Source organism: Ursus arctos, unplaced genomic scaffold (genome assembly GCF_023065955.2).
Source record: "Ursus arctos isolate Adak ecotype North America unplaced genomic scaffold, UrsArc2.0 scaffold_8, whole genome shotgun sequence".
NCBI lineage: Eukaryota > Metazoa > Chordata > Mammalia > Carnivora > Ursidae > Ursus > Ursus arctos.
In genome coordinates this window covers 64,965,546-64,980,411 of record NW_026623100.1, presented here as the reverse complement: position 1 = coordinate 64,980,411, position 14,866 = coordinate 64,965,546, and the positions used below count along the sequence as shown (strand labels likewise).

Sequence of the window (14,866 nt, the reverse complement as noted above, 5' to 3'; positions counted from 1 at the left end):
CACCAGCTCAGGGGGGCGCGGGAGTGGCTGAGGAATCGCTCTTGAAGGGAGTTCACAGTGTTCTCATTGGTGGGTGAGGCAGGAAGATGTTTTTCAAGAGAACAGAATATATGTCCCTTTGTGGATGAAGGGAGGCTACCGACCTGTCCATAGTGAGCACATGAGTAGAGCTGGTTGTGCAAACAGGAGGTAGATTTCCGCCAGGTAGACAGCCTTTTGCAAAGGGCCCACGCACCATTGTCGCTGGATGAAGGAGTAAGGAGTGAGCAAGGGCTGGGAACTGAGCCCAGCCAGATTGGCTCATCTGACATGGTGCCCACGTCATTGTCCTTCTCGGCACCATTGTTCTGACCAACTCAAAGGCCACAGGCCGGAGGCAAGGGTGACCAGGGGCTTGAAGCACACGCAGGGTTTGGTTGACTTGGTATTTCTGCAATGTTTCAGGTTGGAGGAAAGATGGATGAGAACCGTTTTGTGGCCGTTACCAGTTCCAATGCAGCAAAGATTCTCAACCTGTATCCCCGCAAGGGCCGCATCATCCCTGGAGCCGATGCCGACGTGGTGGTGTGGGATCCAGAAGCCACAAAGTAAAACCTGCTGCTAGCTTCCATGGGATGTTAAGGAACTTATATTACAAAACTCCACAAGCTTATCATCTTCACCCTGCGTCTAGCATAGCGAAGTCTGACCCTGAGGTGTGGTTCAGTTCAACAAATATTTGAGGACCTGCCATGGTCTGGTCATTAGGGAAGCAGCAATGAACAGACAAGTCTTTTTTTGAGAGAGGGAGAGAGAGCGTGGGGAGGGGCAGAGGGAGAAGGAGAGAGATCATCTTAAGCAGGCTCCACACGCAGTGCAGAGCCCAACGCAGGGCTCGAAATCATGACCCTGAGATCATGACCTGAGCCGAAATCAAGAGTCGAACGCTTTGGGGCGCCTGGGTGGCACAGCGGTTAAAGCGTCTGCCTTCGGCTCAGGGCGTGATCCCGGCATTACGGGATCGAGCCCCACATCAGGCTCCTCCGCTATGAGCCTGCTTCTTCCTCTCCCACTCCCCCTGCTTGTGTTCCCTCTCTCGCTGGCTGTCTCTATCTCTGTCAAATAAATAAATAAAATCTTTAAAAAAAAAAAAACAAAAAAAGAGTCGAACGCTTAACCAACCCTGGACGAGAGAGTCTTAAGACCTGCTCCAGTGGTTCTCCATGGGCACTGCTTTTTTTTTTTTTTTTTTTTTAAGATTTTATTTATTTATTTGACAGAGACAGCGAGAGAGGGAACACAAGCAAGGGGAGTGTGAGAGGGAGAAGCAGGCTCCTCACCAAGCAGGGAGCCTGATGCGGGGCTCGATCCCAAAACCCTGGGATCATGACCTGAGCCGAAGGCAGACGCTTAATGGCTGAGCCCCCCAGGCGCCCCTGGGTACCGCTCTTTACAGCATTTCAAAGCGGCTTCACATCAGTGAGCTCCTTCGATTTCCATGCAGCCCCAAGAAACACTCATGCTGGAGTTTTTATTTCCATTTCCCTGTTGAAGAAACTAAGACCAGAGAGTAGAGGGCTCCGCACATCACAGAGCTGAGAAGCAGGTGAACCAGACACCCTGGCGCTCCGGGCTCTCCCACCCGCCCCCTGCTTCCCTCATGGAGAGTGTTGGGTACTCCTGAGTGCACTGTGCTCAACGGCCACAGCATGAGTGACCACGAGCTGAGCGAGTGGATGAAGTGTGTCAGGAGCCACCATGCCACAGGACACAGAGCCTGGTTTTTACTCAGAGATCCGGGCAGGGGAGATGGAAACTGTTTTTTCATATTAAATTTCATTCAATCACTCAAGAGATTCTTTTTTTTTTTTTAAAGATTTTATTTATTTATTTGGCAGAGATAGAGACAGCCAGCGAGAGAGGGAACACAAGCAGGGGAAGTGGGAGAGGAAGAAGCAGGCTCCCAGCGGAGGAGCCTGATGTGGGGCTCGATCCCATAACGCCGGGACCACGCCCTGAGCCGAAGGCAGACGCTTAACTGCTGTGCCACCCAGGCGCCCCCACTCAAGAGATTCTTAAGTGCCACTCCTGGCCAGGCACTTTTCCAGGTGCACAAGCTAGAAGTGAGCAAGATAGGCAAACACTGAATGGAATTTTGAAAATAGGTTGAATTGAAAAGAAAGTCCGCCCTGTGTACCACCACGTGCCCTGATGCCAGGATACCCACGCTGTCTTCTCCATAAGAGCATTCGAGAAGCTGTGTTCTGCATCCTGATGCCTGGGGCTGGTCCCTGTTGCTGTAGAGGTGTGGCTGTTATCGATCGCTATTGGCAGAAAAACCCCTAGAGTTTAGGGGCACCTGACTGGTGCAGTCGATTAAGCGTCGGACTCTTGGTTTCAGCTCAGGTCGTAAACTCGGGGTCATGAGATCGAGCCCCACCTCTCAGCACGGAGTCTGCTTGAGATTCTCTCTCCCTCTCCCTCTGCCCCTCCTGCTTGTGCACGCTTTCTCTCTCTCAAAAATAAATAAATAAATAAATAACAACAACAACAACAACAACAACAATGCTAGAGTTTAGCCCAGTTGATTAATTTCCTGGGGCTGCCCTAACCCTACCACAGACTGGGAGAGCTTACACACCAGAAATTTATTTTCTCACCATTAGGAGGCTAGAAGTCCAAGGTCAAGGTGTCCGCAGGGTTCGGGAGGGTTGGTTTCATCTGAGGCCTCTTCCCTTGGGTTGTAAATGGCTGTCTTTCCCCCTCTGTCTTCATATGGTCTTTCCTCTATGAGTGTCCATGTCTGGTCTCTGAATTTCCTCTTCTTATAAAGACATCAGTCAGATTGGATTAGGGTCCACCCATCGGACCTCATTTTACTTTAATTAGCTCTTTAGAAGCCCTATCTCTAAATACAGGCACATTCAGAGACGGGGGGTGAGGACTAAAGCATATAAATTTGGGGGATGATGCAATTCGGCCTGCAACAACCAGCTTTTGGGGATTATTCCTTCCCACTGAGCTGAGACATCTTTACCTTCTCTCAGAGCTTTCTCTCCCACCCCTGCCTCTCCCTCAGGACCATCTCAGCCAGCACCCAGGTACAGGGAGGAGACTTCAACCTGTACGAAAACATGCGCTGCCACGGCGTCCCGCTGGTCACCATCAGCCGGGGGCGAGTCGTGTACGAGAATGGTGTCTTCATGTGTGCTGAGGGCACTGGCAAGTTCTATCCCCTGAGGTCCTTCCCAGACACTGTCTACAAGAAGCTAGTCCAGAGAGAAAAGGTAAGATGAGGGAAGGAGAAGGGTATGGGAAGAGGTTGAAGCCCCTGTGAGGGAATTCGATAATGACTGTATTAAATCTCCAAGATGTTCTCACTCTCTTCTCCCACTGAATCCTCTTGCCTGGAATGGTCACTTTGGGAACAATTGAAAGAACAGAAAGGGGTTCCTCCAACAAAGTAAAACGTGGTGGGAACAGTCGCCAGTTCCCCTGGAGCTAAGGGAATGCTACAAGCTCCTCACAGATGTCCCCAACATCTAGGCTCTAGGAGGATTCTTGCCCACCCTCCAGTGGGATTCCTGGCTTGCCCTGAGTTACCATATTTGCCCTGGATTTGCTCTTTCCCTGAAACCCCCCCTCCCTTGTGACCATAGTAGGGTGGGTAGGATTTCCCAGGTTTTGACCTCCCCCTCCAACACTACAAATGGTCAGGCCAGGTCTGGAACAGTTCATATCTCAAGGGTCCCACCCAGTCCTTGGATTCCATAAGCACCCTGATCACCAAAGTTTTGGGCTTCTCCTCGTCCCCCGTCAGAGGGTTCTGTCCTCTGAGTAGACACAGTCACCCAAAGGAAGACTGGCTGTACCCTCATTGCTTGGGGATTGATGGTCCAGCCTTATCTTTGAGAGCCGGCCTGGAGAATCTGGCCCAAGTTCTTGCTGACAGCTCCGGGTGCTGCGACCTGCAGGCCTGAAGGTAGTTCCCAGCTCAGCCTTGTCTATCAGCCGCTTGTCTGTGCAGGGGTGAGACCCAGTGAAATGGTCTGTGTTTTTCAGCCGGAGGCCCTAAGTAGCTGCTGGCAAGGGCACCTTTTCTGGACCCTTCCAGGTGACCTCCCCACCCCCATCCCACACCCCATATTGTGGTCACTGTCCCAGACCAGCATCAGCTTCCTATTCCCAGGCCCCGTGCTCTCCACTCATCATCAGCTCTGGCTTCCAACAGGGACCAGACATATAAAGGACCCTGACTGAAAATAGACCCAGCTGCCATGTGACTGAGCTCTAGAAATCTGCTCAACAGTACCTCAGGAATAGGCCTTTTAAAAGCTGCCTGAGGGGCGCCTGGGTGGCACAGCGGTTAAAGCGTCTGCCTTCGGCTCAGGGCGTGATCCCGGCGTTCCAGGGTTCGAGCCCCACGTCAGGCTCCTCCTCTATGAGCCTGCTTCTTCCTCTCCCACTCCCCCTGCTTGTGTTCCCTCTCTCGCTGGCTGTCTCTATCTCTGTCAAATAAATAAATAAAAAATCTTTAAAAAAAAAAAAAAAAAAAGCTGCCTGGGGCTTGGCACACTTGCCACGAAACGATCATATGACCTCCGTCTTCAGCCAAACTTTTTTAGTCTCTTGGTTCTCTAGTCCTTTACGCAAAAGCCAAGCTTCTTTACTCGGTGCCTCAGGCCTCCCCTCCTTGTCCCCCTTCTGGTTCCTTCCTGAAACCACCCAAAGGCTTTCAGAAGCAGTTGGTTGCTTTAGCCTCTGCCCTTCCAGATGTTCTCTGAACACCCACTACTCTGGCTGGCCTCAAGCCCCCAGCTCCAGAAGGAAGGTTCTACCAGTTGGAATGGGAGGCAAATAGGCCTTCTTGCACTCTTCGGGGCCCTGACCAAGACTTCATTCCACCCCGAGTGTGGTCCTCAGCAGAGCCCCTCTGTACAAGTTCATTCACGAAAACAACAGCTTTCTTTCACAAACTATGGTCCAGCCCTCCTGGGCTGGGAGGGGTGTGTGTGACGGGACCAGGGCAATGCCAGAGCAGGAGAGGGCCAGTTTCCGTTCCCCATCTTTCATTATCAGGTAGAAGTTTTTTGGGTTTTTTTTGTAATTTTATTTATTCAAGTCATCTCTACACCCCACGTGGGGCTCAAACCCACATCCCCGAGATCAAGAGTCACATGCTCCTCTGACCGAGCCAGCCAGGCTCCCCTGATTTCCAGGTGGAATTTTAAGTCCTCAGCCAAACAGGTAGTTCTGGGTTCCCAAAAGCTCAAGAGGCAAATGTGAGCGTGTCCATGACCGCTGATTTCCTCTTGATTTGCCGGCTTGTGGGCCTTCAAGATTCCACCACTGCCTGGTTCCTTCCCAGTCTTGATGACGTAAGGGCATGTAGAACTGATATTTGAGAAGCAGTCATCTAAAGCGTCAGAGTAAACAGGGCATATGAACACGAAAAGATCAATTCTGCTGGCTTTCCGTGTATGAGGGCCCAGAGATCTCAGAATGATGAAAGACCCCTCTCTCCCGTAAACCAACAAAGGAAAAAATCCAAAGCCAGATCTGCTGTGGGGGAGCAGGCTTGGGTTACCTGAAAAAAAAACAAAAAACACCATGACTTCAGTTATCACAGTGTTCAATCCAAAAGCAGACTCAGGGTCTGTCAGGAGCTGAATGGTCCCATCTCCTGTCTGCTCCGCGGATGTGGACAAGGGCAGGAGGCCTCAACCAGCCTCTGGAGGGTGTGCCAACAAGAGCAGGAAGGGGGAGGCATTCACAAACTAGAATGTCTGACAAAGGGTGGCTGTCATTTTAAAAAGGAAGCTGGAAAATAATATGTGTCGGTTAGGGTGCGGAGAGATTGGAACCCTTATTCATTGCTGGCGGGAATGTAACATGGTGCAGCCATTTTGGAAAGCAGTTTGGCAGTTCCCCAAAAGTTAGATATTAGAGTTACCAAATGAGCTCTACTCTTGGGTTTATCCTCAAGGGAAATTAAAATATGTATCTACACCAAAGCTTGTGTGTAATGTTCTTAGCAACATTATTTGTAGAGGCCAGGAAGTGGATGCAACTCAAATGTCCGTCAGCTGTTGAACAGACAGACAGAACGAGCTATATCCATATGGTAGAATATTACTGAGCCAGAAAAGGAAACGGAGTGCTAACATACTGCACACCACAGACAGGAGCCTTTAAAACCTAATGCTAAGTGAAAGAATCTAGTCACAAAAGACCACAGAGTTTATGATTCCATTTATATGAAATGTCCAGAAGAAGGAAATCCGTAGACAGAAAATCCGTCAGTGGTTACTCAGGGCTGGGGAATGGGTGGAGGATTGCTTTTGCGGTGATGAGAATGTTTGGGAATGAGATGGTAGTGGGGGTGGCCCAATGTTGTGAATATACACCACTGAAACCACCGAATTGTGTACTTTATTGGTTGTTTTTTTTTTTTTTTTTTGAGGAAGAGAGAGAGAGAGTGCGAGGGGGTGGGGAGTCAGAGGGAGAGAATCTTAAGCAGACTTGGTGCTGAGCACAGAGCCCGACATGGGGCTCGATCTCACAATCCCCGAGATTATGACCTGAGCCGAAATCAAGAGTCAGACTCGTAACTAACTGAGCCACCGAGGACCCCTGAACTGTATACTTTAAAATGGCAAGTTTCATGGTACGTGAATTACATTCCAATTCGGGGGAAAAAAAAAAAAAAGATTATCTGATGACAGTTCTGTGGTCTTTCCAAAAAAGATATTTTAGTCAGGAAATAGGGTCAACGGAGGGCAGAGAAGGTATTGTAAGCCCTTCTAAAAGCCAACCTCATAAAAACGTGAGATGACTACCAAGTCACAATACAGCTCCTCGGGCCAGCCGCGCAGGACGACCACCAGCTTCCAGGATCGATGTAAATTCAAACCAGAATCTCTCTCTCTGAAGCATTTATTACAATGACAATGTCAGGTTCCCAAGCAAAAGCCTCCGCAGCCTTTCTGTAAAAGAATGCACGTGGGCACAGAAAGAAAGCTAACAACAAGTCTCGTTTTCCAAAAATTATCAGTGATCGGCCCCTAAAGAGCATAGGCCTTGGGTGAGAAAGCATCTCCGGTGGCGGGGTGGGTGTGCGGGCGGGGGGGGGGGGGGGGGGGCGGCTGCCAGAAGCCGGGGTGTGGCCTGCCGGGGTCACTCGCTCAGGATTCAGCCAGCCCGCGCTTCCACCCTTCACCCCTGGGGCCCCGGCTTCCAAAGCCAGGATGTCAAAGTGCTGCCCAATAAAGGCCAAAACAGTGCAGACCAGGCCCAACGTTCTGAGGGTTGAGCTAAGCTCTAGCTCTGTTGGGGGAGAACGTGAAGGAATATGTGTGTAGACAGGAGCTCCTTCAAGGACTTCCCCATATGTATTGTTTCAGCAAGTTTGCAGTAAACCCCAAGCAGCAAGGAGGTTGGGGTTCTGTCCCTGGGGGAGTGTGGATCGTCGACACTGCTCATCAGACCCTCTGCGCACACTCCAACTCGCTCTGTCCTCCTCGCAGTAGCACCTTTTGTCACAAATAAGCACGCGTGAATGACCTCCGCCATACACGGGCCGCTGGCCCTCCATGTCACTTGCCATGTGCCAGAGCAGTTCCGAGAGCTCCAGGTATATCAATTCATCTGCTCTCAGAACAATTCTGTATGTAGTACTAATAGGTACTGTCATCATCCTAATTTTACAAATAAGGACAGAGACACAGAGAGATTAGGTGACTCGCAGAAGGCCACAGAGCTTCCCCGTAGCAGAGCTGGGATCGGAAGCCAAACTGTCCGGACGCAGGCTCTTACTTGACGGCCTTTGTGAGTACGAAATCAGCGAGTATTGCCGCTGGGGGCGTCTCATCTCCAAATCAGCTATATTTTGCTGCTATCCCCACAAAGTTGTTGGGAGCCTGGCAGGTGAGGGGATAACGTTGCTCCAGGTGAGGGGAATACCTCAGAAATCTACCTGCTGCCTTGGAAAGGATTCACCCATATTGACAGGGAGCCAGCAGAGACCCCTTTATGCAAGCGTGCTCGCATGTGCCCACACACACACACAAACACACTGTTTAGGAGGTAAGAGAATCCTCTACTCCCTGAGCTCCAGAGGTAAGGAACTTTTGTCGCGTCCGGTCATTTGGGTCCTGAGCAGAGTGGCAGCATCCAACCTCCCATCAGCCATCGAGGAGGCTATGCTGGCGACAGCGTCTGGGCTCTAACGGTGTCCTCTTTTCCCGTTTTCTCCTCCTCCGCCCTTCACTAGACCTTAAAGGTTAAGGGAGTGGACCGTACTCCCTACCTGGGGGATGTAGCCATCGTCGTGCATCCTGGGAAAAAAGAGATGGGAACGCCGCTCGCAGACACCCCCACCCGGCCCGTGACCCGACACGGGGGCATGAGGGACCTTCATGAGTCCAGCTTCAGCCTCTCCGGTAAGAGCAAGGGCCCCTCTGCCTGGGACCTGCGTCTCCCCCGCAGTGGGGTAGCAGGAGCAGAGGCCTGGCTGGGCAGAGGGACTTCTGCAGCTTTCCCTCTCCATCTTCTCCCTCCCCCCACCATCTCGTGTCTACAGAGGAGTGCCACGGCCCACATTAGAGACACACAAATATTAGGTGGGGCAGGAGGGCTCTCCCGGTCCCTGGGCACCAGCCACTCCAAGAGGCCATGGCTCGTCTGGTGCTCTCCCCATGGTTTCTAAGTCCAGACACTTTTTTTTTCCCTCGAAACATCTTGAGGGCTCTGCACACAGTGGGTGCCCTGGGAATGACCAGAGCTCAGAAGGGCTAACCCACTTGGGCTACGTGGGACTGCACCCCCACTGCGGTGTCTCTGTCCCCATCCCCGCTCATCACCAGCCTCTGAAAGAAGTGTTTCTGTTATTCCCTTTCCTCCCCCACCTCAGCCCCATGTGCGCCCCCCCAGCACCTTCTTTTTTGCCAGCAATTGTAATATTTGCAATACCGTGTGTGCTATATGGGGTGTGCCTGTGCTCTGGGACTTTATTTATCCCAGGTGTTCTGCAGTAGCGAAAGGTGGGGGTCATTGCCACAAAAACGGTAGCCCTCCCGGAGAATGAGCAGAGGCTGAAGGTGGCCTGGTCCTGCAGGCCGCTCTGATGGGCACTGGGACCCCGCTGGGGGTGGGGGGGGTCCCTGAACACGCTGAGCGGCCTTCAGAGCCAGACCAGGTGAAGGCCTGGCATCGCTCTGCAAGGGCCGCACTAGAACCCGAACAGTGAAAGGAGCAAGATCCAGATCCTTCCACACAGGGTGTGGCATTTACGGGCACATGCAAGCTGCCCTAATCCGAGAGGCCAAGTACCAGGGAAGCAGGGCTGCCCGCAGAGCTTCCTCTGTGCCCCCCTATGTGCTGGGAGCAGCTCAGGTCAAAAGTCCCATGCTTTCTGTTTTGAGGACCTTGTAGTCTGGGGGAGGGATCCTCTCCATCCTCAGAGCCAGTCTCGTTGCCAAGATAATTCTTCCCCCACCCTGAGGGCGACTGCCACTCGCACCAGCGACAAGACAGGTGTGCTGGAGTCAGAGAGGAATCTGCGGTGTGGAGGGCCGTTCCGGGAGGTGTCGGTTCCCACGGCTGCCTGGGCACGGCCCTTCCTGCATCAGCCAGCCCCTCGAGAAGCCTCAAGGTGCTCAGAGCTGTGGGCCTGCTGGCCAGTGGCTTCTCCCACCACATCTCAGGGCAGGACTGCTCTCCGACTTAGCAAATATCAGGCGTCCTCTCACCTTCCTTACACCTACCCTTGTCTGTTCTGGATGGGCTGGACTGAAGAATGTCGCACTCGTTCCCTGGGACACCAAGCCTCTTCTCTAAGGCTTGGGATTTCAAGATGCTGGGCCTTTGGGGTGTGGTTCTTTGGTTTTCCAGAACAATGGCGTGCCCAGCCTTCTCCCTGTCTTGCTCACTGAGGTGTGTATACAAAGGCCCACAGGCTGACGGGCTGATCATGGTCTGTGTGCCCCAAAAGAGACCACCTGCCAGACATGTGGGGCCGTTAATCAGAAAGACCCAGGTTCGAATCCAGGCTCTACCACTTACACACTCTGTAACCCTGCGCAAGTCACTTAACTTCCCTGAGCCTCAGTTTCCTCATCTGGAAAACGGGATGGAGTTGTGAGGATTCAGTTAGATCATACCCGCAGAGGGCTTACCGGCTTCCCCCGGTAGATGGTGACTGTGCATTTATAACCCAGGCGAGAGCAGCCGGGCTCACCCTCCGCTTCCTTCCCTGCAGGTTCTCAAATCGATGACCACGTTCCAAAGCGAGCCTCGGCTCGGATCCTCGCTCCCCCTGGAGGCAGGTCAAGTGGCATTTGGTAAAGGCACTGACCAGCCCCCCAAGTGAGGACGCACCGCCGCCACCAGCCCGCACACCCTCCGGCCACGGCTGCAGGGGGCGGGAGAGGCTGGGCTGGGCGGCACTCCACCTGAGGGGGCCACGGGACCCGGGGGGCCCTCCCCATGTCTGACACGTGATTCACTGTGCTTAGAGCCAACCCTAACAGGCACTTTGAGATGTGTTCCTCCCGCTGCAGTCCTTTCCTGCCTTGGCCTCGGCAGGCTGTTGGGGCCCAGGAAACCCACACTATGCACAGAGCCCAATGCATAGAGCCCGGCCCAGCCCCTCCCCTCACACCCGCCTCCACGTGCTGGGCTCGGAAAGCCCAGCCTTTAGTGCCCTGCCCCCTGGCTGCCCCGCCAGCTGTCCGGAGCACTTCGCAGACGTGTGTTGGAGGAAAAGGACCCCCTCCCGCAGGGAGGCCCTGTGGTCCCTTTTCCCAAGTCAGACAGGCGTTGGCTCCCCAGCCATGCCCAGGGCGTCCCGTTTCTCCTGACTCGATGCTGGCCCCCGGGTGGGTGGGGTGGGGACACTGTACCCTTTGCAGGCTTCTTCCTCCTCCCACCCCCGCCTCTGGGAGTCACAGGCCCCGGGGGGGGCGCGCTGGGCGGGGCGCGGGGCTGGTGCCAGGCGCCTGTACATGATTTTGTTTTGCACGTTTGGTTTGCGCAGTGGTTTGGTTTGACTTGTTCGTGCATCCTGTGAAAAATAACGGAGCTTCGTGTCACTAGCATAGCATAGAAACAGGAGTAGATGTGGACCTTAAGAGACGCTGCACTCGTCGCCAACCAGACAGCCTGGCGCACAGACCAGGAGCGGGCTGAGGAGCTGGACTCACGGGCCCTTCTCCTCCCCACCTGGAGTCTTCCAGGCTGCCACGGCCCTGTCCCAGGCCCTCCTCCCGTCCCCTTCCCTCCTGGGGTAGTTTCCTACATTCTGAGGGGATGCCCAGTACGCCAGCCCTGGGTCCTCCGGGAAGCAGAGCCGCCCTTCCCACCTCGGGCTCCGGGCACTCCCAGCACTGACACCCCCGAACACCCGGCTTCCTGTAAACTCCCCCGGCTGGACAGAGGCCCAGCCGCTCCTCCCGTGTGATTGGCAAGAGGCCTCATGCCTGCTAAGAGAGGGGGAGCTGGACTCTGGAGGGAGCAGGCTAGAGGCCAGGGAAGGAGGCCAGGCCAGCGGGACCAGGCCGAAGAACCCACATTGCTGCCCAGGTGCTATGGCCTCCTGGGGTCAGCACCTCCCCTTCCCCTCCTCGTGACCTCCGTCTCCTCCCACGTCCAGTTGGGCTCTCCCTGCCTCCGAAGTGCCGGGAGGTTTCCAAGGAAACGCTAGAGGCTGGGTGATCTCCATCCACCCCGAGTGAGCTGGGAAGCAACCGGGCGCCTGCCCGTCTCAAGCCTTGCCCTCTGGTCGGGGAAGTGGTTTCATGTTGCACATTGGCTCTGCGCACCCCAGGCTTGCCCTGGGGCTCTTGGGCTAGTGGTCCTACCCTGCACATTTCTTCAGTGCTTCACATGCTTTCAAAGCACTTCCATATACAAGCTCTCCATTGCTCCACGTGACAGCAAAGCACGTGTTCTTCTCCCCATTTCACAGATGAGGCCCAGAAAGTCTAGGCCTTCTGACCCCACGAGTGTCCATGACGATCCTTAAGAGCTTGGCTGTCTACCCCAGCTGTGGAAAGGAAGAGTGGGTGACGTCTCTCGTAGATCCCACCTGAGAATTTAAGCATCCAGAAGACTCACTCCCGTGGTAGGCTTTCTGCTTTGTTTTGCACAGGTAGATAGATCTTTCGTGTAAACCAGTAGCGCCCGTTCGCTGTCTGAGCCAGAACTGGTCAAATGTCGGGGACTTGCCCTGGGGCTTGAGCTGCCCCCACCACCTCCCTTCTCACTTCTTGCTCATCGTCCTCACTTAGGAGTTGAAAGGACGGAGACGGTACCCCAGGGAGCAGAGGCAACCCTCACTCATGGGGGGTGGCAGCCACGGGGACAGTAGGTAGGGATCTGGGCCTAGGAAGCCATGACACAGACCCCTCGGTACAACGCACATCGTCATCTTTATCCCAGCCCGTTGCTGGGTCATGGGCCTTGGGCAGATGCCAAAGAGCCGAGCAGCGGTGGCAGCCCGCGGGCACAGCATCGCTGCTTGGGCTAAGAAAGCTTTACCTTCTCTGAGTGCCTCCGCCCGAGAGATGCATGGCCCTTGGGATGGCCCTGGGAGACCACGTCTTGCAGTGGTCCACCACAGGCCTTCCACCTCATCTTACCCCCCCACACACACATACCCCCGATCCTTCCACAGACCCCGCCCTTGCCCAGGAGCTTCTAGATGAAAATCAGAAGGAGGTTCAAGGGACCCAAGCAATGGTCAGCCCCCCCCCATCCCCTGTCCCTGTGCAGAGCTCCGGCCAGCTCTGGCCAGCTCCGTCAGCAGCCCCACTGCTCCTGGTTGGATTGAAAGGGTCTCTGGTTGCACGGAATGCAGCGCTCAAACTGGTCTTGTACTTGCTGAATAAATACTGTTGTTCTTGCCTTAGCTGCTCTCTAGGTTTGTGGGATTAAGTTACCAGAAAATTGTGCTACCGTGTGTGCGTGTGTGTGCGTGTGTGTAGTGCTAGGAGTCCGCAGTAGGTCTCGGTCAAGCCAATGCCGTGATGAGGGCTTTTCCAGTACTGACCCAGAAACCACAGAAGCACGCGAAAACCCAAACCCCTCCAGCTGCCCGGGCGGCAGGCACAGCCTGGGGTCGGGATGGAGCCTCCAGCACCCAAGTGACTTCTCACTCCTCTGTAAACGTCATGGTGCTAAGATTGTGTCACCCCCAAGACGACACATGGTCCTGTGCTTTGGCCACCTGTTCGAGGCAAAGACAAAACAGCCCGACACATTGTGTTCTGGTGCAGGTTTGTAGTAAACTGTAGCTACTTCTCACTTGGTCTCTTGTGTTTCTTCAAAGAAGAGGGAGTTCGGCGGGGGACTCCACCCCAGGGGCAGGCGCGAGGCTTCAGTTGCTAAGAAAACTCAGCTTCGGTTCTTCGCTCGTGCTGGGTGGCAGGTAGCCTCTCACGGGGAGGCCTGAGCCGAGTCTGCGGAGAAAAACAGCTGAGAGGCGGGGGCCCCGTGCCCAGCGCTCAGCGCTCAACTCCCAGCGGGAACAAAACCAAGGCTTTTGGTGCCAGATTCCCAGGACAAGGTTGCTGAGTTAACTAAAACAGGGAAAATTGGGGGAAAGCATTACATATAAAAGGTGGGGAAAGTAGGCTTTCCCCACTTACCCTTTGTTGCCTAGTCTTGGCTACCATTTTGGAAACCCATAGCCCCCTCTTCACACGGTGGAACTCTTGGCCAGTGGAGCTGTGGCCTCATAAGGTCACGGGACGGAGGACTGTCCCAAGGCCAGTGTGTCTTTGAAGGCCCTCCAGGCTGCTCTCTGGTTCTCCAGGCCACCCCCCACCCTTGGATTGGTCCACTGTACCCTCCAACCCCTTCCACCTGCACCAAGACTCCTCTGTCTTCTGTCTAGATCTCAGCCCGACGTTGGAGGGGATCACCGGATCAAAGTCTCCCACACCGAAGAGTGAAACCATTGCTTCCACCGCTATAGGGTCACTTGTACTTCGTTCTTAGCCCCAGAAGACAAAACCCTAATGAGGGCATTTTAGGCAGTGTAGAAAATCGTTGGTGGCAAGGGAATTTTCCTAGCTTTCACCAAATAATCAACCCTGCAAATAAGGCCACAACTGAGAGAAATACCCGGGGTGCTGTAGTTGGGGCAAACACTTGGCCATCATGAAATGAGCTGTATGTACTAGCTCCGGTGGGGTTTCCGAGCCAGATGGAAACACTATTACCTGGCTTGCAAAGGATGCCAAGTCCCTGGCATGGGACTGGGCCAAAGTGTCTGCGTTACCCTGATTTCCCCTAACGTGAGCGCACACCAGAACTTGACTAACTGCCAAAAATCCTTGGTTTCAAGCGTTTGGATGAAAAATAACGTGGTCATATGTTTGCCAGGCCATGGGCACCGCATGGGGTGGTTGATAGAGGAAAAAATAAAAGATACCCAGAAAGACACAGCAGGCCTTTGTGTGTATGCAGTTGTGGGAAAATAATAAGGCCACAGACTTTAAAATAAGGCAATCTACCAAGATCAGTTATAGATCTGTATTCAGGGAAACCTCACCAGCCAGCCACTGGGCAACTTTCACCCTCAGTCTCTCTACTCAGAATTACAGGAGGACTTTTTTTTTTTAAGGTTTTATTTATTTATTTGAAAGAGAGAGCCAAGCACAAGCAGGGGGAGCAGCAGAGGGAAAGGGAGAAGCAGACTCCCCACTGAGCAGGGAGCCCCATGTGGGACTTGATCCCAGGACCCCAGAATCATGACCTGAGCCAAAGGCAGCTGCTTAACTGACCGAGCCACCCAGGCGCCCCCAGGAGGACTTTTTTACAAAAGTATAACCTAACACTAAAAATTGCCTTGTAGTTGGAGGAGACGGGAGAGCCTCATGGCACC

At 53.8% G+C, this 14,866-nt stretch overlaps 1 protein-coding gene across 1 annotated transcript in view; it reads left to right on the top strand.

Moving 5' to 3' along the window:
* DPYSL5 (dihydropyrimidinase like 5) overlaps positions 1-10,897 on the top strand; it is an 89,102-nt gene extending 78,205 nt beyond the window's left edge. Inside the window, exons 10-13 of the mRNA XM_026520519.4 lie at positions 445-587; positions 3,059-3,266; positions 8,252-8,420; positions 10,238-10,897. Coding sequence (XP_026376304.1) covers positions 445-587; positions 3,059-3,266; positions 8,252-8,420; positions 10,238-10,323 — 606 coding nt within the window. The 3' untranslated portion in view covers positions 10,324-10,897. The remainder of the gene's footprint in view (positions 1-444; positions 588-3,058; positions 3,267-8,251; positions 8,421-10,237) is intronic.
* The last annotated feature ends 3,969 nt before the right edge of the window (positions 10,898-14,866 follow it).